Source organism: Pyrgilauda ruficollis, unplaced genomic scaffold, assembly GCF_017590135.1.
Source record: "Pyrgilauda ruficollis isolate IOZ18807 unplaced genomic scaffold, ASM1759013v1 scaffold8, whole genome shotgun sequence".
Lineage (NCBI taxonomy): Eukaryota > Metazoa > Chordata > Aves > Passeriformes > Passeridae > Pyrgilauda > Pyrgilauda ruficollis.
The window spans coordinates 9,512,045-9,538,321 of record NW_024529932.1 but is presented as its reverse complement, the minus strand read 5'-3'; the positions used below and the strand labels follow the sequence as shown (position 1 = coordinate 9,538,321).

At 38.7% G+C, this 26,277-nt stretch overlaps 2 protein-coding genes across 2 annotated transcripts in view; one reads left to right on the top strand and one right to left on the bottom strand.

The window, feature by feature from the left end:
- Window positions 1-2,444: 2,444 nt before the first annotated feature.
- On the bottom strand, window positions 2,445-15,793 carry DCUN1D5 (defective in cullin neddylation 1 domain containing 5). Its single transcript, XM_041487170.1, has 8 exons — window positions 15,423-15,793; window positions 12,781-12,863; window positions 10,158-10,228; window positions 9,668-9,759; window positions 4,695-4,803; window positions 4,481-4,585; window positions 3,496-3,598; window positions 2,445-2,764 (listed from the first exon to the last, which is right to left on the bottom strand). Exons 1-8 carry the CDS (start codon window positions 15,500-15,502, stop codon window positions 2,709-2,711), a joined length of 699 nt encoding a protein of 232 aa, XP_041343104.1. The 5' UTR covers window positions 15,503-15,793; the 3' UTR covers window positions 2,445-2,708.
- Window positions 15,794-16,782: 989 nt separating this feature from the next.
- Window positions 16,783-26,277, top strand: part of DYNC2H1 (dynein cytoplasmic 2 heavy chain 1) — a 147,054-nt gene continuing 137,559 nt past the window's right edge. The window contains exons 1-11 of the mRNA XM_041487125.1: window positions 16,783-16,996; window positions 19,315-19,485; window positions 20,014-20,149; window positions 21,088-21,320; window positions 21,556-21,690; window positions 21,784-21,897; window positions 22,079-22,190; window positions 22,343-22,467; window positions 23,594-23,769; window positions 25,126-25,321; window positions 25,905-26,000. Coding sequence (XP_041343059.1) covers window positions 16,796-16,996; window positions 19,315-19,485; window positions 20,014-20,149; window positions 21,088-21,320; window positions 21,556-21,690; window positions 21,784-21,897; window positions 22,079-22,190; window positions 22,343-22,467; window positions 23,594-23,769; window positions 25,126-25,321; window positions 25,905-26,000 — 1,695 coding nt within the window. The 5' untranslated portion in view covers window positions 16,783-16,795. The remainder of the gene's footprint in view (window positions 16,997-19,314; window positions 19,486-20,013; window positions 20,150-21,087; window positions 21,321-21,555; window positions 21,691-21,783; window positions 21,898-22,078; window positions 22,191-22,342; window positions 22,468-23,593; window positions 23,770-25,125; window positions 25,322-25,904; window positions 26,001-26,277) is intronic.

The following is a 26,277-nucleotide window of genomic DNA, read 5'->3' as shown; positions in this document are numbered from 1 at the left end:
CAAGCTAACAGCTATTGGCACTTATCTATAGTAAGCTGTAAGGTGATGTAATAAAACACAGCTAATAAACGTCATCAGTTCACAATGAAATGGCTGTACAAGCCATTAATTCACACTGAAACAATACACCTGACTGCAGTTTTGAGCAAAAAACCAGAACTGAAAATTCTATTTTATTCAAACTTGAAAAACTATTTCAACTAGTTTAAATACATTAATCCCCAAAGTTTTACAGTAACTGATGATTTTCAATCACTCACACAACCACATTGTAAATCCCTGAAACATGGATTTATTATAGGAATACTGATAAAACCTTAACAGATACAAATGATATATCACATATTGTCTTACACCTTAATGGCAAGTACTTGACTCAGATTGGTAGGTGCATCACTCCTACTTTTACACTCTAATACCATCCTCTAGGACCAAATGGTTTAAATTGAATTCACAACAGTTTGCAGTTACCTAAAAGCAATGATTTTTTAAAAATCAACCTATAAAAGATTCTTCTGACCAGTATTTCAAAACTTTTGGAAAGAGAACACCCTAGTGGGGACTAAACATAGTATGCAAGGAGAGTCACTGCAGTGAACTTGAAAGTAGTTTCCGAATCATCATCCCTGAAGAGATTTAGTATACAGCAGTATGTCCCTTGACATCAGTTACACGGTGCATGTTTATCTGTGCATCTTAGGACCTTATTGTACCAGCAGGTCTTAGGACTGTTGAAATTAATCTCATTCTGGCACAAGCTTTCTGTGGGGTAGGGCAATTCCTAAATGAAAGGCACTCTATTATGAGTGAAATCAGAATTATCAGCAATGTAAATGGATAACTTGTAACATACTGAAGGGAAATGCTGCAGCTTACACGAGGTCTAAAATTAGGTACTTTCTGTAAAATAGGTGAAAAAACATTTAAAACAGCTGTAGTGCATCTTTACAGTCTGTAGTACATCTAAAACAGTCTGTAGTGCATGTTTACACGCACACAGACTCTAGCCATTGAACAAGCAGAGATCTCCCAAGTATCTCAACAGTTGTTTTGTTTTTTCCTGCAGTGCTTTTCTCACTTGGTGAAACCAAGCTTCTACAGTTCAAGGTGACTCGCAGAACAGCCCACCACTGCACTGTGCCCTGCAGCCGACAGCAAGCACATCTCTAGAGAAGCTGCAAGTGTGGTCCTCTGTAGCAGAATAAGAGCACAGGCATACAGCACTAGCTGGTACCCCTTATTTCTCTTCATGCCTTTCCCTTTTTTTCCATGCTCCTTCTTAAAAAAAAAATCATCTTGGAAATACAGCTTTCCTTAAGGACAGGAAAACTCATGCTTGTTAGTCTGAATAAGGGATGTGCAAAACAGAAGTAATTTCCCTGAGGCAAAGATCTTCAAGTCATGCCTAGTTTACATTGTCTAGTCTTATTTCACTTGTTAAAGTATTTGGCACACAGGCCTTGATCACTGACTGAGTCTCTCAGTATTATCACAGTCTGTATTATACGTTTATATAATAAAGCAGAAGTTGCAAATGCTTCATTCTCTCATTCTGGTTTGGTTTTTCACATTTACCGATTAAAATCCCTTTCCTTCTCAAGGGTGGCACTGGGTCTCCTGGGCATGGAGGTAGAGTAGAAACTTCTACTATATTTAAAGGTTATCATGAATACTGAATGCCTAAAAGGGCAATCACAGTAGTCTGTGGACTCAGAACACGGAGTAACAGGGTGACATTTAATATGCTGTTACATACAGCCTGTTAATTGGTCAAAAGTAGGTTATTAAATAGTAGGTGATTAAATACTTCTTGATTTATATTATGAAAACCATCCAGAGAGGAAAAAAAGTCATGTTATGAGTGCCTCCAGTCTAAAACACATAAGAAGAAAAGCCTGAAACCAAGTCTTCCCAGTTTTCCCTTTTAAAATATAAATTGCACTTGTACAAAGCAATCCAAAAAGCCTAAATAGCAGTAAAAATCTGAAGCTGCCTTGCTGTACCAAAGTATCTGTGCTCAGCATCTGAAGTACAGGCAACTAGTTTTCAGCCATTCTGCACACAGAGCCATTTGCTGTACACCTTTCTGCTTTGAAACGGCCTGCCATTAAATGCCATGCCACTGGGTGGGGAATAAACAAAGAAATGAAAAACAATAGCAGGAGTTTAAGGCCTTTATCTCCAAGAGGAGCTGAAAACTGTGGCACAACCCATGACCAATACTAGCAAATTAGCACACTCCCACCCAGGGCTTCCAAAATCAGTCATTCTTTCCAACATCTGCCACACAGACAACCACACCAATAGCAAGCAACAGCGCCAATTAAGCATTTTAAGGTCTTCAAAAATTCATACCAAAGGGCACTTCTGAGAAAGAGATCTTATAGATTTGGTTTTAAAAATAGACACCACACTCACATTCAAGGGACATCCTTCACTTTTAGGCCTTTGTCACAAATCTGAATCTTTATTGTTCTGAAATAAATGCTATAAACATAAGACTCAAAACAAGAACTCCAACTTTCAGTCTCAGAAGAGGTGTGGTTCAATGCCCATATCACATGTAACAAGAAAGTCTCCTTAAAAAAGGAAAAAAAATTACTGTAAAGTCTTTCTTATGAATGAAAATGCAATCCTTTGTTTTTCTCATTACTTTGTGTACAGGCGGGCACCAAAAAAAAACTTTTGCATTTTCCTTTGAATTCTTGCTATGACGCTTGACGAACTTTCTGCCATTCAACAAATTCATCCAGAAGTACGGGCCCTGCAAACAGACAAAACTTGGGAGTTAAAATTGATAATGTCTTTCAAACACCTTTTTAAGTACGAGGGTTAAAACTACTGATATAGGAAACATCCATGTCAATCCTTTGGTAAAACACCCATGAAATAGTACAATCATTCCAATCCAAGAATGATAAAAAGTGCACAAAAAACCGATTTATGGAAAACATTGTTCCCAATATCTGACAGGTGGAGTGAACTGAACAAAAAGCATAAAAATAATACTGTAAATCAGGACAACTAATTCCTTCTTCCCAAAATTTTCAAAATTATGAATAATTAGAAGATGGACCACAACAGGACTTAGGCAACTGAGTCATGGTATGACTGACTACCAGCCAGGTGGAGAGCTCAGCCCCAAGGACCAGCAGGTAGGCAAAAATTGTTAAGCTACAGTTTATTATATACTAGTACAAAATGAGAGTTTGCTGTTATAATTCTATTTGCAAGTCTACAGTTGCATGCAGCAAGCACCTTCGCTAGATTCTCACTGAATATAAGTTGGCTCAAGAAAACCATCTACTATTTACATACTGTACCACTGACAAACAATTAGGAAAAATTAATATCTGCAGCTTGAAGATCGATGGTTATCAGGGCTGTTTTTTTAGTTATTGTTGGAAAAAAATTATACCTTACAGTATTGTTTCTGTTACAGAAAATTTTTTAATGCAATTTAATTTGAATAAGCAAAACATTAAGAATACTTACATGCACCATCTTCATCATAGTTGCTAAGATCTGCATGGACAGTCCTGCTGAACTCTAGTACATTGTACCACTGATCCTTGTTCATAACTCTATACTTAGATTGCTAGGAAAAGTAATTTCAAAATATTAAAATGTCAAGTGGCATTTGGTACTCCTCTATCGCATTTATCTTTTTATCTTCAATGAGCTCCCACTAAACTGTTTAATGGGTAACAATCCCTATTAGTTACTTCATTTTCCATTTTTAAAAATACTACACATTAACATATTTCGTAGTTATGAAACGACATAAAATGATTTTGTGGAAGATCAGAGCAGAATCAAATTCCCCAAAACCTGGAAATCAGTAAGTCACCACTCTAAGCTTCAAAAACGGGTATATTTTTGCCTTGCCCTGAAGTGGGGCATATCTAGCTCAGATGTATTTCCAGAATGATTAAAAAAAAAAGAATCATCTTTTCTCCAAGGTGCAATACATTATGATCATAAGGACATCTACTTTGCAGTGTTAGTACTGTTTTGAAGCCAGAGAATGGTATCAAGCTCTGTGTTCCACAACCTATACACCTGTTCACTTTAATCAGTCACTTGCAGCTGAGCTGACCAAAATCTTCCAGGGAGCCAGAGATCAAGATACCTTCACGCCATATCTGCACAAAACAAACTTAATGCAGTGCATATGCAGCTGAAGAGACTAGTGGGGCTCTATACTTACTTTCAAATTTACTCTATACTTACTTTCAAATTTATATTTACAGTAAAACCAAGATGGAATGTTAGTTGCCTTTGATAAGAAAAGGGACTGGGGCACAGGGAGGAAGATAAGGATCTGTGATGCATACAAGAACATCACTGTTTCATAAGCACATTGAGCAAGGGAAAGGGAGCATTATGGATACATTCATTATCAGTAAAATAAACACAATATTCTCACAGAACACTCAAACTACTACGCCAACATTCACAAAGTCAAGGAAATTTGTACCTCCAGGTATTGATAAAATACTGAAAACAGTGGCCAAGTTCTTCCGAGCAGAAGAGCTAACATGGACTTCGCAGTATCAATATCAAGACTTCGCTGGTCTTTTTCCTAAGGTTGAATAAAGAAAGCACAGAAACCAATCAAGCACAAGCTTGATTAAGAAATAAAAGTTGAATAAATAGAAGTAAGAACTTTGCTAATATTTCAGCAGTCTTACCCTTGCAAAATCAAAGGCGTATCTGTAGATATTCTTAAAGGATGAAATGTCATTCAACTGTGACCGTAAGAAGTCAAATTTACTCTGTAATTTTTCTGTACAGTCACACCTTAAAAAAAAAACAAAAAACAACAAAACATTAGGAGTTCAAAACACCACATTAGGCAATGAAAAAAATGCCAACAAACATAAAAAATTGAAATTGCCAAAACACAATCATTAGATATACAGGAGTAATACTGCGAAACTGACTTAAAGAATCTTGAACATGCTCAATATTTGCACCTTACTGAAATGATGAATGCTGGCTTCTGTAAGCAAATTTTTTGTTTTAAATATATCACCAACATAATACGAAGTGCATGCTTCACATCTCAAATAGCAGTCTTTTAATTGCAAACTCTGTAATCTATAGTCATACCCAGCAGTATCTTATCTTCTCAACCACTATGAATGTCTGAAGAAAATGTCATTCAGTGTGCATTAAGGGGCAAAATCCAGCTGTAAATAATGGGAAAATGCAAACCCTAAACATGTAGTTTTGAAGTGTGTGTTTACAAATGGCAGGATTGAGCAGGCACTCTGCAAAACATACTACTCTGCTCATGTTTTATGACTGATAAATGCAAGCTCTGATAAAGCTTTAATCACCTGAATTAGTCAGTAGCTATTCAACTGAAAAATCAAAGGCTGTATGAGAACGCAGAGGTCCACTAGTCAACAGGATAAAGCTTTGGCAAAAATAACCCTTTGGCAGAAAGACTGCTTTGTACTTTACTCAGCAAGGAAAGAGAAAATGGGTCAGATTCACCAACAATGGCAAAGGAGAATGCAATTTAACTTTGCTAATCCTCCAGAAAATACTTACTCAATAGAACAGTTATAACAGGACAATCTATTCTTATAAAAAAGCTGCCATGACTAAAAAAGAATAAATTAAAAAATCTACCTTGCTTTGTATCCTTCATGAAGAAGCATACTTTCAGAAATGCAGCTGTACATAAATACTTCCTTTGGTCACGTGTCCCCCTTTTGGCAGCCTGCCTCTCAGAATACATTTGCACCTCTAACAGCTCCACACGCACTTGTCACACAGGCCCCCAGCAAGGGCTGCTGAGATGCTGGGCTTTGATGCTGTACTTTGCCCACAGCTGATACTTCCTGTTCCTCAGATCTGCCAGTCTGTGTGTGCACAGCTGTCTGTCAGTCTGTCTTGCTCAGACTTCGACAAGAGAAATGTAGCAATTCCAACTGATGCAACCTTTTATTATTTCTTGTCTCTAGCAGCATCTATCTAAAGCAGCACTCAGTCCTAGCCAACACTAGTGCTAAATAAATAAAACTATTAGCTAATTAGACTACATATTCAGATGACAAGTAGTATATTCTGTGATAAACCATATAACAAATTGCAAAGAACTCTTGTTAAATGAGCTTTGCTAAATTTAACTAAAAATAAAATTACTTTTTTTGTCTTCAACCATCTAATTGGTCTGTATTCTACTATTTAACCCTTAAAATGGCATTATGCTATGCTAGAAAGGCATTGTGTTTTTTATTCATATCTCTTCTATGTTCAAAGCTTCATACTTTCACCAGAATGTTCTACACATTTGAGGACAAATCTATGTATTTAATCTACCTGAATGCTCAAGTTTTTAGTGTACTAGTGACATATAAAATATTTATAGTGGGTTTACCACACATTGTTAAATATAATTTGACAGATGATTTACCCTATCATGGGTAAACTCAAATTTCAGTATGTTTAAATTTCTTGCAAACTACTTTGTTAAAATTGTTCATACATCTGAGTGCAAAGTAAAATGCCAGCTATTGTCTACAATACTATTGGCTATGTGTATTTTAATATGCAATTGATTAATTTGGAAAAGTTGGTATGAAAATGAGCAATTATTAAGTGTCATGACTCCTAAGCAATTTATTATCAGTGCATTTGTAACTAAAAAGCCAAATGGATCATGCTCAGAGTAGCACCAACCTCTGGATCCCGACACACAGACATGTTTTGGTTAAAGCTGTTTAGGGCATTTCTGTACCTAGCCACTGACTTTCCTCCCAAAAAGAGGCAAGGAGTTGTGAAACTCCTCTTTTACAGAGGTACAGCTGCCTGTGTGGCTGCATCATAAAACAGATAACTGAGATCACACATACCTGGAATAATCTTCCAAATAACCAGAACAACCTTCTAATTAGTACAAGTGAATTAACACTAAACTCCTATACAGCCACTAGAAAAAGATGTGATTTCTCAAACGGTCCTTACTGAAAGATAGCACTGAACAGTGTTACCTCAAGACCATAAAAATTAAGACATTAGCTTACTACATTCCCTTCTCATCCCTATGTCACATTTTTAACAAAACTCAAATTAGCACCACAAATTGAATGAATTTTAATTTCTGTTGAGATAGAGAGATCATCTGAGGCATAGCTAACGTGGACAAAGCGATGATTCATTAACTCCTACTCAGATATGCCAATGTTTTATATTTCGTAGCTATTCCATACACTTGTCTTTCACTAAAGAGAAAAATCAGTATCATGTATACAAACATTAAACCAAAAGCATTCATCCTAAGGAAGATGAAATAATCGGCCTAGCAGAGGTACTCGATTCTCTCTGCTATGAGGAGAGCTTGCATATATACATACATATATATGTATGTACACATACATATGCATATATATGTATATACACATATAGATGTATATGTACACACATACATATGGGGCAGAATTCACCCTACCTAAGCAACGTACTGGAAACCTCCCAGCCTAAGTTGCTTCGGTCTCATAAGATGATATTTAGGGGTCAATTCATCTTCATTTTGACAGTATCTGCCTCAGCACACATTTATTTTTCTCATCTCTAAACAGCAAACTTCATCAGTGTATTACAAAACAACATGCAGAGAGAATGTCACTTCAAGATTCAGGTACCCAAATGCTGGCATCTAACTGTAGATTAGAGATAGATGTCCTAAGCTTCAGGTGTTGTCATTCATAGAGGACTAACCAAGCAACCTCTAAGAGCAATTCAGGTGACCAGTCATTAGCTTTTAGGGCAAACTAGATACTGCCCTAGGCTTCATTACACTGACTGGATCTCCGAAGATTGCAATAAGAGTATAAGAAATCCAGCTCTTGCATATAAACTAAACATTTAGGTATCTTACTATTGAGCTGAATTCCACCCAGCACTGTTCATGCAATTACCTTGTGTAACATTTCACGTATTTTGAAATAAAGATTCTATAACAGAAGTCCATGTAGAATACACTCTGGGGTTTTAATGCATTTCAATCTCATTTCTTCATGCAAAAATTACAAAGAAAAAGAATAAGCTGAGTAAGCATGCAGTAATATTTTACTTTTTAAGTGTAAAACCCTTTTACTTCAAAGTTTTGGTCAAACATTTCAAGAGAAAACAGATAACCCCATTCCAGATGGAATCCCATAATATCATCCTCCCTTCCTAGTAAGGAACAACAGCACAAGTCTACAGGTTTGTATTTCCTTTCATCATAGTTTAACCCCAGATGGTAACTAAGCATCACAGAGCTGCTTGCTCAATCCCAGCCAAAATCTGCACCTATTATTCAGCTAATGGATCCTGAGCTGTGTTATGTGAGTGCCTCTGCTTCACCCACCTGCTTAGCCAGCTTTTCAGAGAGCAACAGGGAAAGCAAAACATACACATTAACTGCTTTAGTCTTAGGCGAGGGCTCTCACCAGAATTCTGTTTCTACAGAAACGCACAGCAGCACCCTATTTTCAGTATTAAACATCTTTAGACTATAGCACAACCAGCTTTGTTCTGAAAAGAGCCAGAAGATTTCCAGTCAGCAAATTGTTAGAAACAAAGTCTAAAACATCGTCTCTGAACAGGTGCCTGATTTCATACATCTTTGTGCTTGCATTCTGTGAGATTGGCTAACTCTTGAAAGCTTCTATTTGGGCATAAAAATTAAATACTTCAGGTAAGTGACCAATACCCATTCACTGCATCTGAAAAATCATGCACCCAGAATTTAACCTGTCATCCTGAATTTCAGGCAATTTAATAATTCCAGTTCCTAATTTAATTTCTGATGATAGTCACAAAATCAAGGCATCTATCAGAAGCCTGATCCCAAATCAACTAAGAGTTGAGAGTCAGTCCAGAGTCACTTACTCCATAGTTTTGAGTAATCAGAGGGTATATGCCTGATACAATTTCCCAAACCAACCCACAACTGACAGGGCAAGGGTAAAACCAAGCCCTCTTTCCCACTGTGCCCTAGCTGCAATAGTAGTTCCCCATCTGTAATATTAAATGCAGTGTCATAACAAGACACCCTTAAAACACTAGGGCACCACAAGTAGTTACACAAAGAACAAACAAAAAGTAACTGACTTAAGCCTCACAAAAAGCTGATTAATGTGAGAAACAATCTCTTTAGGCAGAGCATTAACTCATCAAAAATTCAAATGCAAACAGAAAGAGCAAGAAGTTAGTCCATAAATTGAAAAGGTGTTATTTAACCTAAGCATTGACCATGGCTTCTGATGTACATCTAATAACACCAATAGCCAAAATTATTATCCATGCAGTCCTCACCTATAAAGCTCAGAAATCAGTAAAATCTTTCCATAATATCAGTGCTGAGATATGTTTATGTACATCTCCAGATATACTTATTATATCTGCTAACTAGAATGGTAGTATTTCAACATATTGTTGCAAGAAATGGAAGCAACCAAAACCTGACTTAATTAGGTTTAAACAGTAACTTAATCCTTTGACTGAACTCAGATTAATTTTGCAGTTGTGGACCAAAACAAGAACTAAAAGCCAGCTTTTTTTTGTGTCTGATTTCCAACATACATGAAACAGAACAACAATAGTTAAGTTATAGGTACAATCATAAAATTAGAACATTCTATTAGATAGGTAAAAACACTCTTACTGTAATGAGGTCATTCCTTTCAACCATTCTTCCTTAGTGAAAAATCCCATGCTTTCAGCCTCTAGTTTCCAGGCTAAAACTAACATAATAATCTAGGGGAAACAAAAATAAGGCGAGGAAAAGGAGTCATTACGTAAGAAAAGGTTGATTTAGTAATGTCCAAGAACAAAACTCTAAAGCATTCAAACATTCTAGCAATTATGGTACATGCTTGGTCTTCGTATTTGTTACCATTAAAAAATTCAGCTATGTGCAATTTTTCCCTCAGTTTCAATTTTTGAAAATTAAGTATTACTATAATAAATCCACCCAAAAAAACCCTCACACACCAGCCAAGTATAATTGATGTATTCAGCTGAAATATCTTTGAGCAGCTCCTACAAGCAGGAAAATGAAAAACTCTTTGCTTAGTGGAGTTAGGAGCTTTACACAGAACTTAACCTTATCTAATATCCTCTTAGGTGTTATTAGCAATACGAAAGAAACTTACATTTTCAGGTTCAACACCGATGTCTTCACAGAATTTTTCCATTCCTTCAGGGCCTACAACTTCATCGGGACCTTCAAAGCAAAAACCACACCAGAGTGAAATCTAAGTAACACTCACAAGGGTTATACACAATAACTAGGCTATATTGCACCCAAAGTATTTCTAAAAATATTGAATTACACTACTAAGTAGCTTTTAAGCTAGAACTATTCTGTCAAGTGCAATTGTGTAGACATGTATGTGCTACATCAGAATGTTTGTGCTGTGCACTGCCTCCCTATGATAGCAAACAAGCCATTTCAGTTTTGTATCTGATTTTTCAAAAGACTCCACTGAGCTTCCTATTGATGCAGCTCAACTCCAATAACTGTGGGAGTCAATTAAGACAATTTGGGTACCACTACTCTCTGCTGTAGTTACTTTATGAATAATGTTCTTCAAAAAATTATTTTATCAACAACCACAAAATCTAATTCTGTCTGAACTACTATTACAGATATTATTCTTTTGATGGTGCTAACATTATGGGTTTACTCTAACACAGAGGGTGAATCTGCAAATAATGTAAGATGAGTTTTACAATGCTGAGTAAAATAAGCAAAGTGAGAACAATAAATTGAAGAAATGCTGAGCATGTTAGTCATATACAAAGCAAAAAAAAGGTTCAGGGCTGCAATGAAAACAAATTGATTAGGACCACAACAGTTAAGAGTTTTGCTGTCATTTCTCCACTTTAACATGAAAGCCTCTAAAATGCAGCAAAACAGTGCTTTTAAAGAGTGCATACAGACACACACTCCAGGGTGTTTTGTTCCTCTAATCTCTCTGGCTTCAGTTATTTTGACTAAGCCTCCAAAAATTATTCCTCCTGAGCAGCCAAATATTATTAAAAGGCCAGTCAGCAACAGTATTTTAATTTGTCCTGGATCATTACATTAACATTTAGTGAGTATAAACTCACGTAAAAGGCAAAGGTTTTAGCTTCCAAAACAACATACCACTTCACAACTTTTTGGCAAATTTTGCTACTTTTAATAGGCAGAGTCCTTGATGAATCTGTCTCCACTTTATCGGCTGCCAGGGTAAGCAGAAGCCTCTTTAACAGTTTTGATAATGTGCTTTGAATAACTACTCACTGTGAGATAAGAACATTGTCAATAAAACCTACTGAGAATGGCTACTTTTGTAGAAAAATAAAAACCAACTGACACTTAACATCATGAATCCCTGCATCCTGAAAAATATAGCAGAGGACATTTTGCCTAGGTAAGGAACACCAAACAGTGTTAGATAGAAAATTTTTGAAAAAAAAAAAAACAAAAACAAAAACAAAAAACAACAAACAAATTATGAAGAGAAACACATACAAGGGTTCACTGGTAATGACAAGTAAAAGTTTGAATGAGTGTTTCTGGTCCAGAAATCATACATAAAGCTCATACACTTATATGTGTGTGTATAGCTTTATCATTTAATGGAGCCATTTTATCTTCTATTGTGTATAATTTAACTGGAATTCTCTCTCATGCTGGAAATGTGGCATTTTTTTGATTGTTGGTTAACTCTAAGTATAACCTCCTACATTCAGTCCTTGACTCAGTGACAAAGCCAAAATTCACAGACATTAATTTTGAAGAATATGCAAACAAATCTATCACAATAAAATTAACTTTGAATTATTATTTCCCTAGAAAAGACTCTACTCCAGAAGAGTATGCTACAAATCTAGAGAGTAGGTTAATATAAATAAGAGTAGTTCATTGTTGTGAAAAGACTGCAAAGAAAATATCATAAATATGCTAAGAAAATATGATAAATATACTCAAACCAATTGCTGTCAGATAAATCAGCAGCTCTCTCCATACTAAGATCTGGCAATTAATGAGTTTTAATCACCAACCAGTTATGATGGACTTTAAGTCGTGACTAGACAAGGAATTAATAACAATTCAGAAATCCTGAGTTCAGAAACCATACAATTGGCAAACAAATAGCAGCAATAGTGTAATAAATTCTGCAAAATATACTGCATATTCACTTAAAGCAGCTACTCAATGGCAATTCTGAGTTTTTGAAAAAGACTACTTCAAATACTTCTGGAATGAAACATTGGTATTTAGAATATAAAAAAAATGTTAGTACAAATTCTCAGATGGAAAACCAGTATAAACCTCTACTGTTTTGTTTTGTAAAACAGAAATCCAAGAAGCTTAAATCATGACCTACATCATTAGTCTTCCAATATGATTACAAAGAAGATATAGTTAGATACGTAAGCATCAGTCTGAATTATCCCTCAATATCCTGACTTATACTTGACAATTTCAAAGCAAGAAGTGAATCACTCAGTATATCCTGGCTCAACAATGTACTGCTTGATATCTGTTATTTCATTTTCAAGTTGTAAAGAACAGAGTAAACAAAAATAAGTCAAAAAGAACAAACACCAAGAAGGTAATAATAAAAGCCATCCTAATTCAAGTGCATGTTATAAGGAAGCAAATACGGACACATTTTTATGTCTACATTAGCAGACAAAAAGCAAAATGCAAGTAGTATTTTATGTATTGCTTTATTTAAAACAAAACCATATAGGTTCAAACATGAATGCACTGCACATTACCTGCATATTCATAAAACCAAGCCAGGCACTTTTTGCTTGAAAAATGTTCCTCTCCACTTATTACTTTACCAGATGCTTGTGATCTGCAGCAGCAAATAGAAACACAGGGATGAACAGTGTTATTTTAATGCGACATGTGAAAACCAGGAAAAATTAAATTACATAATATTTATTAGTAATCTATTTAAATTGCTTCACGAGGTCAGTATGCATCTAGTTATGCTGAATTTCATAAAAGGCAACTGTCTGTCATCCTCAACTCCTGTTGGAACATAAAATTCCCTTTAGATTACAACCATCTCATAGCTCAATTTATTGTAAATATTACTTTTTCTGAATTGCAGAAGTACTGTTACCTCGTAGCTATTAAATTAAAAAACCTCCACACAGATGGCCAAAATATCACTCCTCAGTAATTCAAATGCCTTATTATCTACTTTTATTTATACATACAGGCATTCAGTGTTAGGTCTCCAATAAGCAGCTTGATGTTCAAGAGTGCTGAACATGCACAGATCCCATTAAGGTCAACAGAAGCTGCAGAGTTTGACATATTTAAAAGTCAGGCTATTTATAGTTAACCATCCAAATTTGGGAAAAAAACTTGGTCAATTGGTTTACATTATACACATAATTAAGAAAATACAAATTCTATAGATATTTGGTACGTATACCAGAATAGTATGTGCAATCTGTGGCAAGACTGAAGCTGCTCAGCACACAGAGCTCCCCTCATCATTGTCTTCATTATGTAACACACAACCCAGTTTGCCTAGGAAGTGAATTCTCTTAATTCATCATTCATTAAAAGAATGCATAGAATTTCTTCCAGTAAAAACACCGACTACACAAAGGCATCTTCAGTCAGTAAGGAGTTGCAGCACCTTTTCAATGCATCCTCCTTTCAAATACAAATTATAGACTTTTAGAACAAGCTAAGGTTATTTCTAACAATGAGGTGAGAACTAATCATATGAGAGGATTTAAAATTATGCAGCTCCCACACTGCAATTTTAAAATTAAAACGTCAAGCAGGAGAAGAATAGTTCAATTCTGAGAGGGCGAACAACTTGAACTCCCATGCATCGTTTTTAGCTTCACTAAAAGAAAAGAACACAACACTCTTAAGAAGAAGCCTTCTGTGTTGAAAGCTAGAATTAACGGAGTCCTCCAAACATTCATCCATCCATCCATGGCATTGGGAACACAAGCCACCAGAAAGAGGCAGAGTCATATGGTACGCTATTGCTTATTGGCTTTATCCAGATAAACATACATCTACTTGTAATCACTGATTTTATTAAAGAATATTACCAATAATTTGTTGTGTAAGAACATAATGCCAAGAATGCTTGTGTATCTAACATTTTCTGATCACCTAGCATGAACTCTCACTTATAGTTTTTGCCCAACAACTAGCTCCCTGCAGAATCTGTGGGGTTTTTTTCCCCTAAGCTACGAAAACACTAAGTAAAAGAAATCAAGATCATAAAATTTCAGTTAACTGTTCTAGAAAGACAAACTGAAAGTGAACACATGCAAACAAGTGCTAAGATGAGCAAGGAAACTGAAAGTTGGTATTACAAACCAGAATAACTTAGTTTTCTTAAGTATATAAAATAAAGTATGAGAACACAGAAGTGTTCCCTCTAAATATACTTTGAGACAGAACTATGAGTGGTACAGAGGATAATGCTGGCAGAAGAACAGTTATTTATAGGCAATGAATAAACTGACTGAAACTAAAAGGTCATCAATGCCCACAAAAAGTGAGCTCTGGAATGGCTACCCTAAATGAACAGTCGTAACAAAATATGAGACTTGTAAGCCCAAGCTTGGCCAGCAAACGAGAAAGGCCATACGCCACAATTTTTTGCAATAGCCATTCCCGTAGTGTCGATTTCGCAAGTCCTTTGTATCCTCATGTCCTCAGGACGTTAGTCGTAACTACTGCTTTACTGGCATACTTAACCAGGCCTAATAGATGAAGCAGGCAGTTATTTCGGGGAAGCCACACTGTAAGCTCCTGCTTGCACCGCACTAATGGTTTATCATTCTAACAGCAACTTTTGGGTATCACGGCATAAAGTGATTCTTTTATAGTAGTTAACGAACAAGATGTTTCCAACTCCTGTATTTATTAGGGAAACCTCTTGTTTTCCAGTGTGCTGACCAATCCTTTCAACTCACTGTAAACAAAGACAAAAAAAAAAAAAAAAAAAAAAAAAGGGGGGGGGGAAGGGAAAAAAAAAAAGAGGAAACGACGATTTAGCACAGACACTGAGTACCGGCAACCTTAAAGTGAGGAGAGCCGCCTACCCCAGGGAGATAAAACGAATATGGGGACAAATGCCAGAACCGGCCCTTGAGGTACAGCCAAAGGCAAAGCCAGCCAGGAATGGGAGCCGTTCCGCGGCGTTTCTCGCCAGGCGTGACCACGCCGCCGCCGCGGCCGCACGGCGAGCCCCGCACCTGCCCCGGACGTGCCTGCCTGCACGGCCGCGGTACTGCCGGGGCCCGCCGGGCCGCACACGGCCCGCCCGCCGCCCCGGGCAGCCCCACGGCCGCCGCAGCCCGGGGCCCGCGGAGGAGCGGCCCGGGACGTGACCGCCGGCACCGGCCGCCGCCCCGCGAGACGGTACCTGCCGAGTTTACATTTCTTCAGGCCGGTGTCTTCCCCCGCCGCCGCCCCCGAGGACTTCCTCTTCTTCTTCACCGGCATCGTCCTGCCTCGGGGCGGGGCCGCCCCGCTGCCGGGGCCCGCAGCCGAGGCCCCCCCGGGCTCGCTTCCCCTGGCCGCCGCCGCCTCCCGAGACCGGCGGTGAGGAAACGAGAACAGACGCCGTTCCTGCTGGTCCTCCCCAGCCCCACCGGGTGCTGCCGGCCCCCGCTCGCCGCGGGCAGACGCCGCCGCCGCCCCGTTCCCAGAAGTGGGTATCGTGCCGGGGGCGGGAGCGAGCGCGGGCGGTATCGGCTGCGGAGAGAACGGCGAGAACGACCCGGACACAGACGGCGCCGGGCAGGAAGTGGTAGCGGGGCCGCGCCGGGACCCGCCCCCCGGAGGGCGGGGCTGCCGCGCGTGTTTCCCGGCCGGAGCGGCAGCCGCGCGCGTGGCCGGGCAGGGCCCGCGGTGCCGGTTACGGCTCGGCGTGCGCAGCGAAACAAACGGGGAAGCGCCAGCCCTTCCAGTCCCTTCGGACCCGCGCGGTCACCGCCCGCACCCGGGGGGAGCTGGGTGTCCCGTCAGCGCTGGAGGCGGGCTCGGGGCTGGGACAGCCGCCTGCCGAGAGGCGCTAGCGGGGGCCGAGTTCGAGGACAGCTGCTGGGCGGGACGGGAGGCGCTCCGTCCTTTTAGAGACCCTCTAGAGAAGCGGCCGGGAGCGCTCAGCGGGGCGCGGATAGCTACGCCCGCACTGGCCCGCGAAACCACGGGCGGCCACAAGCTGTGATCCCGGTGGGCGCTCTGAGCACGCTCCCAGCGCTTCCCGGGGCCGGGACCGCAGTCCTCTCCGCCTTGCTGTACCGGGCACCACGGGCTCCCTAGCGGAGTGGGGCGGGGGCGAGGGAAACACCCCAGATACTGCGGCGGCCGCGACACCGTGATGCAGCTGATGGCAGGAGAGCTGCTTCGGTGAACCCAGGGGAAGCCTGACCTCGGAGCGCTCCCAGGCGCCGCTGCCGAGCGAGGAGCGGCGCAGCACCCTTTCCGCCCCGCCCCGCCCGCCTGGCCAGCCCCGTTCCGCTGATTTCCGAGCGCGTCGGCCGCCGCCTCCTCGCCCGGCGCCACCCGCAGCTAAGCCGCCTGCGCGCCAGGGCCGCCATCTCCGGTCACCATAGTGACGGTCCCGGCGACGCCGGGACGGCTCCGGCCTCTCCCCCTGTGCCCCGGAGCGAGCCGCCGTCCTTCCCGCCGTGAGCCTTTTGGGTTTTCTCCCGCCAGCGCCTGCATGTGCTCCCGTGGCGCTCTGGATCCTCTCCCGCCTTAATCCTGCCTGGCGGGGTGCGTGCCGCCACCATGGCCGGGGAGGGGGACAGGAGGAAGCGCTTTATTTCAGCCACGGCTGCCAACTACTTCGGGCTGGACCCGGCGGGCGGTGCCGCTGCCCTGGCCGCGGGGCTGCATTCCCGTCCGGAGCTGAGCCGCTTCCTCGACGACGGCAACGAGTTCCTGCTCGTGGTGCAGCACTCGGGCGCGCAGCTCAGCGCCTCCAACAAGGTACCGTAGTGTCCGCCGCGTCTCGGCGTGCGAGCGGGGATGCTGAGCCCGGAGTCAGCCCAGGCTTGGTGGCCGTAAAGACTGGTGTCAGATTTGGGAGATATCTCCTTCCTGCGAATATCTGTGCTGGTCTGTGTGTCTGCTGTAAGCTGCTGGCGGCTGCCATGGTTTAACCCCAGTGAGTGGCAGATAAGTACCACTCACTGTCCCCCCGCCTCGCCGTGGGGAGAAGAATCGGAGAGAAAAGAACGCCGTGGACTAAGAGCAGTTTAATAAATGAAACGAAATAAAACATAATAATAGCTAGCTACTAACACGCGAATCATAATGTTAATAACTGTAATGAAAAGGGGCGAGAGAGGGGAATAAAACTCAAGGGAGACAAGAGATGCACAGTGCAGTTGTTCACCACCCACTGACTGATGCCCAGCCCGTCCCCCAGCAGCGATCGGTGCCTCCCGACCAACTCCCCCCAGTTCATGCCCTGAGCTCTGTGCTACGGAATATCCCTCTGGCCAGCTCGGGTCAGCCGGCCTGGCCGTGCTCCCTCCCAGCTTCTTATGCCCTCCTCACTGGCAGAGCATGAAGCACTCAAAAGTACTTGATTTTGGGTAGTTACTGCTCAGCAACAGCCACTGCATAGTATCAGTGTGATATTAACATTATTCTCATACTAAACCCAAAATACAGCACTGTCAGAAAATTAACTCTATCCTTGCTGAAACAAGAACACTGTCCCCAGAGTCCACGAAGACCATACGGTCAGCAGACGTTACATTTGTTAGCGGATTGTTCCCATGCTGGTGAAGTTTTAGTGTGCTGTGTATTGTCTCTGTGAATGGCCTGGGGCATGGAGTGGGATGTATGATTTCTTCCCGGGCATGGCTGCATGCAGATGTCCCAAAGGATTGCATGGACAATGTATGTGCAGGGAATGGGACCCAGTGTATGGCACATTGGCTGATATTTGACAAATCCAAGGTGCGTGTTTTTCCAAAGCATGCATTTTTCCAATTGATTTGTCCAGCTGTGAGGAAATCCGAGGTTCATTATGTGAATTGTCCTGCCTTGAGTCTTGTGTTCAGCAAGTGACTCTTTGGATTGCTACCATGGGGTGTGATGTGCACTCAGTGTCTCCATGGAGGGAAGGTGTGTACAGGCAAGGTGTGGGTTTTGACAGTGGGACCTGTTGTTCTGCAGTGAGACCAGGGGCTTGGTGTCTGTTATGTCAGTGGCTTCACATGGAAGAAGCATGTAAGGAGTCCTCAGCCTGTGGAGTGTGGACCCGTAATTTACATAACTCCTTGGTTAATCCTCTGTGAAGTCTAGTGCCTGCTATATTCAGGCAAGAATGAACATATTTATGTTTACCAGTTTACAGTGGCTGCTGAGCCACTGTCTAAAATATGAAGCAGCTTTCAGCAGCTGTGCAAGATCAGATGCATATTGGTGCTATTCTCTGTACTTGTTGTCTCAGTGAAGCTATGTCTGTAGGAGTTGGGCTAAACACTTGATAAGAAAGTAAAACTGATACTGTCCAATAAAACTGAAAGCTGTTCTTATTACCCTTTGAACAGCTGCTGAATAGAAATAATACACAAATAGAAAAATAGCACACAAATGTTTGCAGTTGCACAGGATATGGGATTTCACTTAGCATATCTTTTTGCTATTAATTTATAAAATGCTTAAGAAATTTTCCTGTACTATGAATTCTACTCAGCCACAAATAATTTCAGTAATTACTTTATGGCAATTTTTGGAACTTTACCCATAAGTTGGGCTGTGGATGGAACATTAGTCATGCTGCAATTTATGATTTTACTGATGAAGGAGCATGCCTGTCTCTGTTGTTGAGAAATCTATGAATAATGTATTTACAAACTCAGGAAAACCATACAGAATATTTACAATATATAGAAAAATATTCCCAAAGGTTTTTAGCATAAAGATACAATTAAAAAAATAGGCTTAATGCTTAGTTTCTCTAGGCACAAGACAGAGTTTCTGTTTTGTCCAGAGAAAGTGTTAAGTGGAGTTTTCAAAATACAGTAAGAAATTTACAGACATTATATGCTGCAGAAAGCTTTATGTATTTGATGTTGGAAGTCAGGTTCCTATGGACTCAGAAAAAAATATAATAAAAATTTTAATTTTCTGTGCAAATCAAATATTATCACAATTTTATCAGAGCCCAGAGGGAGTAATATGGTTATTTTATATTTTTTCTTGATGCAAATTGTTTGTGTAAATGGTATATGTAGTGTAGCAGTTAGTAACGGCTTTCTAAACAAATCCTGTTTTCTTGATTATTGCAGATTGAAGCTACCGATTCAAAGAATAATGTATTGGTGTTCTTTAAGCTGAGACCTGACATAATTACTGAAGATAATCTTCACAGTAATATTCTTGTGTCATCTATGCTAGATTCACCAATCAACACCCTTTATCAAGCTGTACGTCAAGTTTTTGCACCAGTATTACTAAAGGTGAGCAATATACTAGTTTAATATTCTGTAGATTTATATTGAGACATTGGAATTCAATAGGATGTTACCCAATTCTGAGCTAAATGTTTTATGTCATGAAACCAAAATATTTGAGGAGATTAAGCAATTGGTGATAGTTATAATTCCTAAGTGAAAGAAAGTACTTAAGCTCCTATCAGTAAGGATGAGAGGAAGGTTCTGGTCATACATATGCTTGATTGGAAATGTGGAATACACTGGCCATTGGTGGTTAATGTGGAAAAATGGCTCACACACTTTCAGGATGCCTTTATAAACCTGACAATTGACTTTTGATTTTGTGATAAAAATGTTTTTTATAGTATTATTTTGAGTTGTTAAATCAAAAGAATAAAGTGGTTTTCCTTGACTTCAGGAAAAAAAAGAAGCTACATTGTCCCATCATGTGGTTGGTACTTAGTCTCAATTTTGTATTTTTTAATGATTAGTGGGAAGAAAATGCTAATTTTTCTATCATGTGAATCATAATTTTTGAAATTTTCATTGCAGGATGAGAAGTGGAGTAAAGCATTTGATCCCAAGCTCCAAAAACTTTTAAGTGAGCTTGAAGCTGGCTTGAGTACTGCTCTCAGAAGATCAGATCCCAGTTACAAAGGAACAAAATTTAGTGAAGATGATGTGCGAGGTTTGTTCTTTTATAGTTAATTTTTGAATTCAGAGTAAATCATTTATTTACAAGTTGAGAGTTTAGGTTTCCCAGTGATTGCACAGGGTAAAATATAACTGGTTGTTTTTAGTAGACTGGAATTACTTACGGTCATGCCAGAAGAGCAGAGTTGACTTTTATACTGCATGTAGTCAGGATGAGAAGTTAAAGGATATTTAACCATATCTATAAGTTTGCTTTAGAAAGTATGTTTGAGCAGAGACCTTCTTCCTTGTAAAGGCACCAATAACAGCCCACAGCATGAAGGTTCTTGCTTCTTGTAATTATGATCCATGAATATTACTTGCCTTCTAGTATGTGGTAATACAGCCAGTTCTGGTAGATGCCTTCACACATGCAAGGGAAGGTGTTAGATAGTTAGAAGATGGAGTTGGATACCTTTCAGCCTGTGGGCTGGATTTGTCATCTTTCTGTTTGACTCCCTGTCTTTCTTTCAGAGGAGAAAATTTATGTACATAAACTCCCATTAAAGGTCGGTTCAGTCTGTGTGGAGATGAGAGCAGGATGTGCAGACAGGTTCTGCTCTCATTCTCTTGACATGAGCCCCGTGTTTGGGGACAGGCATAGGACAGTGAGGTTGCCAACTGTGTGTGTGTGTGAGAGGAAGAGTTGTGGGGAGCAGGCAGATACAGCCATTACTGCTGATAAAGACTGGTGTTTGCGTGTGAAATCCAGAATCCAAATCCGTCAGCTTCACATGTTGGACCAACTTCTGTTTACCTTGGAGATATTCAAGAGAGTTGTTGAATCTGAAACAAAATAATCAGTTATTGCTGCATTTGTATGGTTTGAAATCAAGACAATACACTGTTGTTTTTAAAATGTGATTGGAATGTGATGTAGCTTTAAAGGAATTATTTTAAACAAACATATTTTCTTCTTTTTTATACTTCTAGGTGGCTCACTAGGTAGATTTGTTCAGAGAAAATTAACAGCTTTGAATTTGTGGGAGGATACTTTTCACAGTGTTAAAGAAAATATACAGGCTGGCATTTTGGTTTGTGAACAATGGGTGTCAGCTTGTGAATATCTAACCGGACAACTGTGGCAACATTACACTCTACATCCATGGAAAAATGAGAAATATTTCCCTGAACTGATGGCCAAACTTGGACAACGTCTTGATGAGGTAGAGGTTTGAATTATACACTTTAGTTTCATTAGACACAAAATTAAACAGCATTGTTTCAAGTTAAAAAGGGGAATTAAAATACTTCCATAGTCTTTTCAGAGTTAGATAGTGTTTTATAATCTGTCTGAGTCTTTCAAAAGTTTCTTGTAAAAAGGAGAGAGATGTGTACTTGTAAATATAAATTTTATGTAAAAATGCATTTGTTATATCAAATACTTTCTTTCCCTCATAGGTGCTAACTGTTAGAACACTTCATGAAAAACTTATGTTCTTTTTGCCAGCTGGAGAAAAAAATTCTTTACATCTTTCCCATGTGTTTGAACCCTTTGCTGGCCTAAATCCTGTACACTATAATCCTTACACAGAGGTATAATGCTTATTTTTAATCTATTCACATTCTTTCTGTGTCTTTCTGCTATGTATACAGCCCTAAACTAACACATGAACTCATTATCTCTAGCCATTATGGAAAGCAGCAGTCTCTCAGTATGAAAGAATTATTGCACCAGTGGAACAAAAAATAGCAAGCAAATTGAAGAAATTTATTTCAGAAATTCAGGACAGTCCACAGCAGGTATGGGTAATTCTGTGTTCTGAAAACTTTCCTGAAGGTCAAGTTATTTAATTCCTAAGTAGTCAGTTTAGGGGATACGAGTAAGTACTTAGAGCCAAAGACAGCACTACTGGGTGGTATCAACCTATGTTTAATTTCTTTCATAAGAAAGTGATAACTTTTAAAAATCTTTATATTCCAGCTTCTTCAAATATTTCAGAAGCATAAGGAACTGATAAAGCACCCAAATATAAGCAAAGAGTTGCTTTTTGAGAGGGAAACATTGCTGGCAGCACTTCAAGATTACGTCAAAGGTATTTAATTGCATTAGTTTTTTTGTGAATGCTAGGATCTTTATTTAATTCTAGAATTATGCCAGTTTTCCTAGTACATTTTTATAACTGCATTAGTGATCTAAGGTTGTTCTGTTAGATTTCTGATTTAATGAATCTTTTGCATGTGTTAGATTATGAGACAGACTTTGGAACTCGATGCCATGGTGTTCCTGGTGATGTTTCTGGACCACTGTCGGGCAAGAACCTTTCTGAAGTTGTCAATAATATTGTATGGGTACAGCAGCTGGAGCTGAAGGTAACAGATTCTGTTACACATGATTTTTCATAGAATGTAAAACATGGTATTTGACATTTCTGTGGGAAATTCCACACACAAAAATTGTGGACTTCCCTAGGGTTATATAATCAAGGATCCTTATCAGTGGTGCTGCTCGCTAAGTTTAATTTTATTAGCAGACCCAGAATGTAGTCTTTTTTGTAGTAAACTGAACTGCCACTTAAAAAAAAAAAAAACACAAAAAAAAAAATTCCAGAATTCAATCCTTAAAAGACGAAAATTCAGTAGGTGTTTTTGTTAAATTTTACCCCCCAGTTTACATTTTAAAATTGTATTTAAGATTCACAGATACCCAGATTCTAAAATACTAATCCTCACTTCTTATTACTAAGCTTTGTAGTATCTTCTTGAAATCAAAGAGTAGTACATTTTGAGCTTGTGCCTGCCAGAGAATGTGCAGTAAATGTACAACAATTCTGTTTTAATTTATCTTGGTTTTTTAAGTTCGTATTTACACTTTAGTATGAAACTTTAAAATTTTTTTGACAACATTGACCAGTGAAAACCAAAATGATTTTTGTGAACATAAGTGCCCTCTACAATAACTCTAGATTTGAATAAGACTTGAATAAGATTTGAATAAGAAGATACTTATCCCAGAATAACTATTAACCTATAAGCTGATGTATGTCAGTTTTATGTCTGCTTTAGGCTGTGCTGAATTTTTTTAATTGAATTTTGCTCTCAAATCTCCACTGATTGTATTGGCTACCATTTTAGTTTGTCCACTTGTAGATGTGAAATTCTATTGCAAATGCCTTTGAGTATTGTCATGGACCTTATACATACACAGAAGACTCATGGGAGATCTGTACATTTACAGAGACTTAATTAAAGACCAAGTGTGATATCCTGGGGTATCTTAATAGGGGTGGATGCCATTGTCGGTGTTGTCAGTGAACAGCTTATTCAAACCCAACTTACTGTAAAGAGAATTCAGACATCTGGGACACAGTTGAGAATTCACTTTATTTTTTTCCTAATCAGCTTGGATGTTTTGTAACACTGACTTTTATTGTAGTGATTTTTCTTTCTGATTGAATACTGGGAAGTTAACCTTCTTTTCTTTGTTATTGTGTTTAAGGTGGATGATTCTATCAAGCTGGCAGAGGCTCTTCTGTCTGACTTACCTGGATTTCAAACTTTTCATCAAAGTGCAAATGGTTTTCTGGAACAGTTAAAAGTATATGAGCAAGAACAATTTGATGATTGGTCTAGGAATATCCAGTCAGAATTATCAAATCCCAAGTCAGGACTTTGGTAAATACACTCTTGTTTAAATAATGTTTATTAAATAATGAAATGTGTAGTGTGGTGTAATTCATTAAAGCTTGACAATGGAAATAAAAAAAATACAGGATGGAGAATGCATGGAGAGACAAAATAGAGCAATTTATTATACTTTCATCATCCTGCCAGTCTTGCTTGGTAATGTGGAATATACAGGACAATATTATTAATTACTAATTAACAGCTAATATTGCAGATTAATAACTAATCTTGAAGTTTCTGTTAGCACCTGGAATGAAAGACATGTTTGACTTGCTTGTTGTTTTTACTTGTTACCCGTTGTAATCCTTATAGTGATAATGTATAGAGACTAGATGAGAGTATAGCTGTGATATACAGATAACACATGTAGAGTAACAAGTTAATTACTATTCACAAGAAATTCTGCAGTCTACATAAGGCAGATGAAAGAAGGGTAAGCATATAAATTTAAACTTCATGAATTTTTTCCCCCCGAAATAATATAATTTCTGTATGGGGTACTAAAATATATTTTAAGAATTTTAGTTGATTGATCACATTGCTTCTGTCTTCAGCTCTGAGTGTTGCAAAATTCCTCTGAAAAGAATTTGTTCACAGTTACAGGGGATACAGGAGTTTATACTTAAGCAAAAGCTTTTATTTTAATGAAAATACTCAAATATATAATAATATATATAATATATAAAATTTTGTTATTGTGAGATTTTAAAAGATGTGAAGTGGTTAATTAAAAGAACAAGAAAAGAAGTAGCTCCCTGCAAAGGGCAATGCAATGGATATGGAAACTAGAAAAGAGATGAAGAAAGAAAAAAAGAAAAAAATTAGTAAGGCTGAAGTGTTTATGAAAGGATGGTGGTAGAAGCACTGCTAAAGTAGAAAAAAAATTAGAATAAAATCTGAAGATAGGCTGATGTTCTTATTAGCATCTGGCTGAATATATCAAAATGCTTCATTGATGCAAGTTCTGGTTCTTAGAATTGGTTCCCTCATTATTTTCTCCCCACTTTACAGTGGGGAGACTAGGACTGCTAAAGCTCCTGCTTGAGAGACTGTGATGGATACAGTGTAATCTAGAATACTGTCTAGCTGTGAGTTACATGTTAACTATCATCACAAACCGGAAAAACATTGCAAGCAAAAATGATCTGTCTTATCTTCATTGGCTTTAAATTAAAGGAAAGGTTACTGGAATAATTTCTGAGTAAATTAAAGTGTTAATGTGCATAGAAAACAAAATAGAACGACATCAAGCTGTTTAGAATAGTTTGTTATATTATGGTAAAACGCACCTAAGAAAGGATTAATATCAAATTCTATTCAGTAATATGATTGATTTTGGTTCAGTATCCAAGCTAATAGCCCTGTGATGGAGTTGGATCCCATTTCTGGAGCATTAAACATACTTTACTCAGATCGTTTGGTGACTCTGCTAAGAGAAGTACGTCAGCTATCAGCACTTGGGTTTGCTATACCAGCTAAAATACAGCATCTTGCAAAGACTGCACAAAAGTTCTGCAAGCAGGCGGTCATCCTCAAGCAGGTACAAGATTATGCTATAATAACTTCCTGTTCTGACTTCCCTGCTTGAACTTTTCTACAGTGCTGTCTTTTCTGTCTGTGTGGTTAAGCTTTTCACTGTGCTTGTCTCTATGAAAGTGACTTCTTTCTTAAACATATTAATGAAGCCCATAAAGGAAAACAAAAGTAAAGATATGCTTTACAATTTCAGAATGTGTGTTCTTTTGAAATACAGTATTAAAGCCGTATGAAGTTACTGTATGAATATGCAAAAATACGACAAGTAATTAGTTGATTACCTGGTTTTAGTTTCAGTTTTTTATAATTATGATTAAAGGGAATTCTCATAAAATGTAGCAACTTGTCCTCACCATTGGTAGTTTTCAACTGAAAATATATGAGCAAGTATTTTAATGGAAGTATGTGTGGGGTTTTGGGGGTGGGTGGTCTATTTTTTTAGTTGTACTCAATACCACATGTTTTTGTTTGGCTTGTATTTCAGTTCAATTTCACATGAGATATCTGGGATACCCCTACAGCTAGGGCAAAGGTGACATGAGACTTTTTATTTTTCCTTTTAAATTTAAGCTCTACTTTTTTTACAGGTGGCACATTTCTATAATTCTATTGATCAACAAATGATTTGGAGTCAAAAGCCAATGATGTTACAATCTGCTCTAGCATTTGAACAGATAATTAAGGTGAAAGAATTCCCCTATCTTTTTCTTTTTAATTTCAGTGGTATCTGTGCATATTCTGTGCTGCATTTTCTACATTTATTACATTGTTATTTAAAAAAGTATTTATTGATAAACAGATGAAGTTATTAGCAATTATTTGATTTTTATTAATCAAGACCAAATATTTCTGGTTTTGATTTGTGCAGAAGAAAGACCAAGAGAGGCATTTAAGGTGTCATTTAATCTTCAGATGTCTGCTTATGTTTGTGGAGCAGCAGTCTCAACATCAGTTGATCTA

Coding starts and splice junctions, on each gene's coding strand:
- DCUN1D5 (XM_041487170.1), bottom strand. CDS start 15,502: ATGCCGGTGAAGAAGAAGAGGAAGTCCTCGGGGGCGGCGGCGGGGGAA. Junction 4,804..9,667: donor AAAGGAATGACCTCATTACA/GTAAGAGTGTTT, acceptor TTTTTTTTTAAG/GTGTGACTGTACAGAAAAAT. Junction 3,599..4,480: donor TATTTTATCAATACCTGGAG/GTACAAATTTCC, acceptor TACTTTTCCTAG/CAATCTAAGTATAGAGTTAT.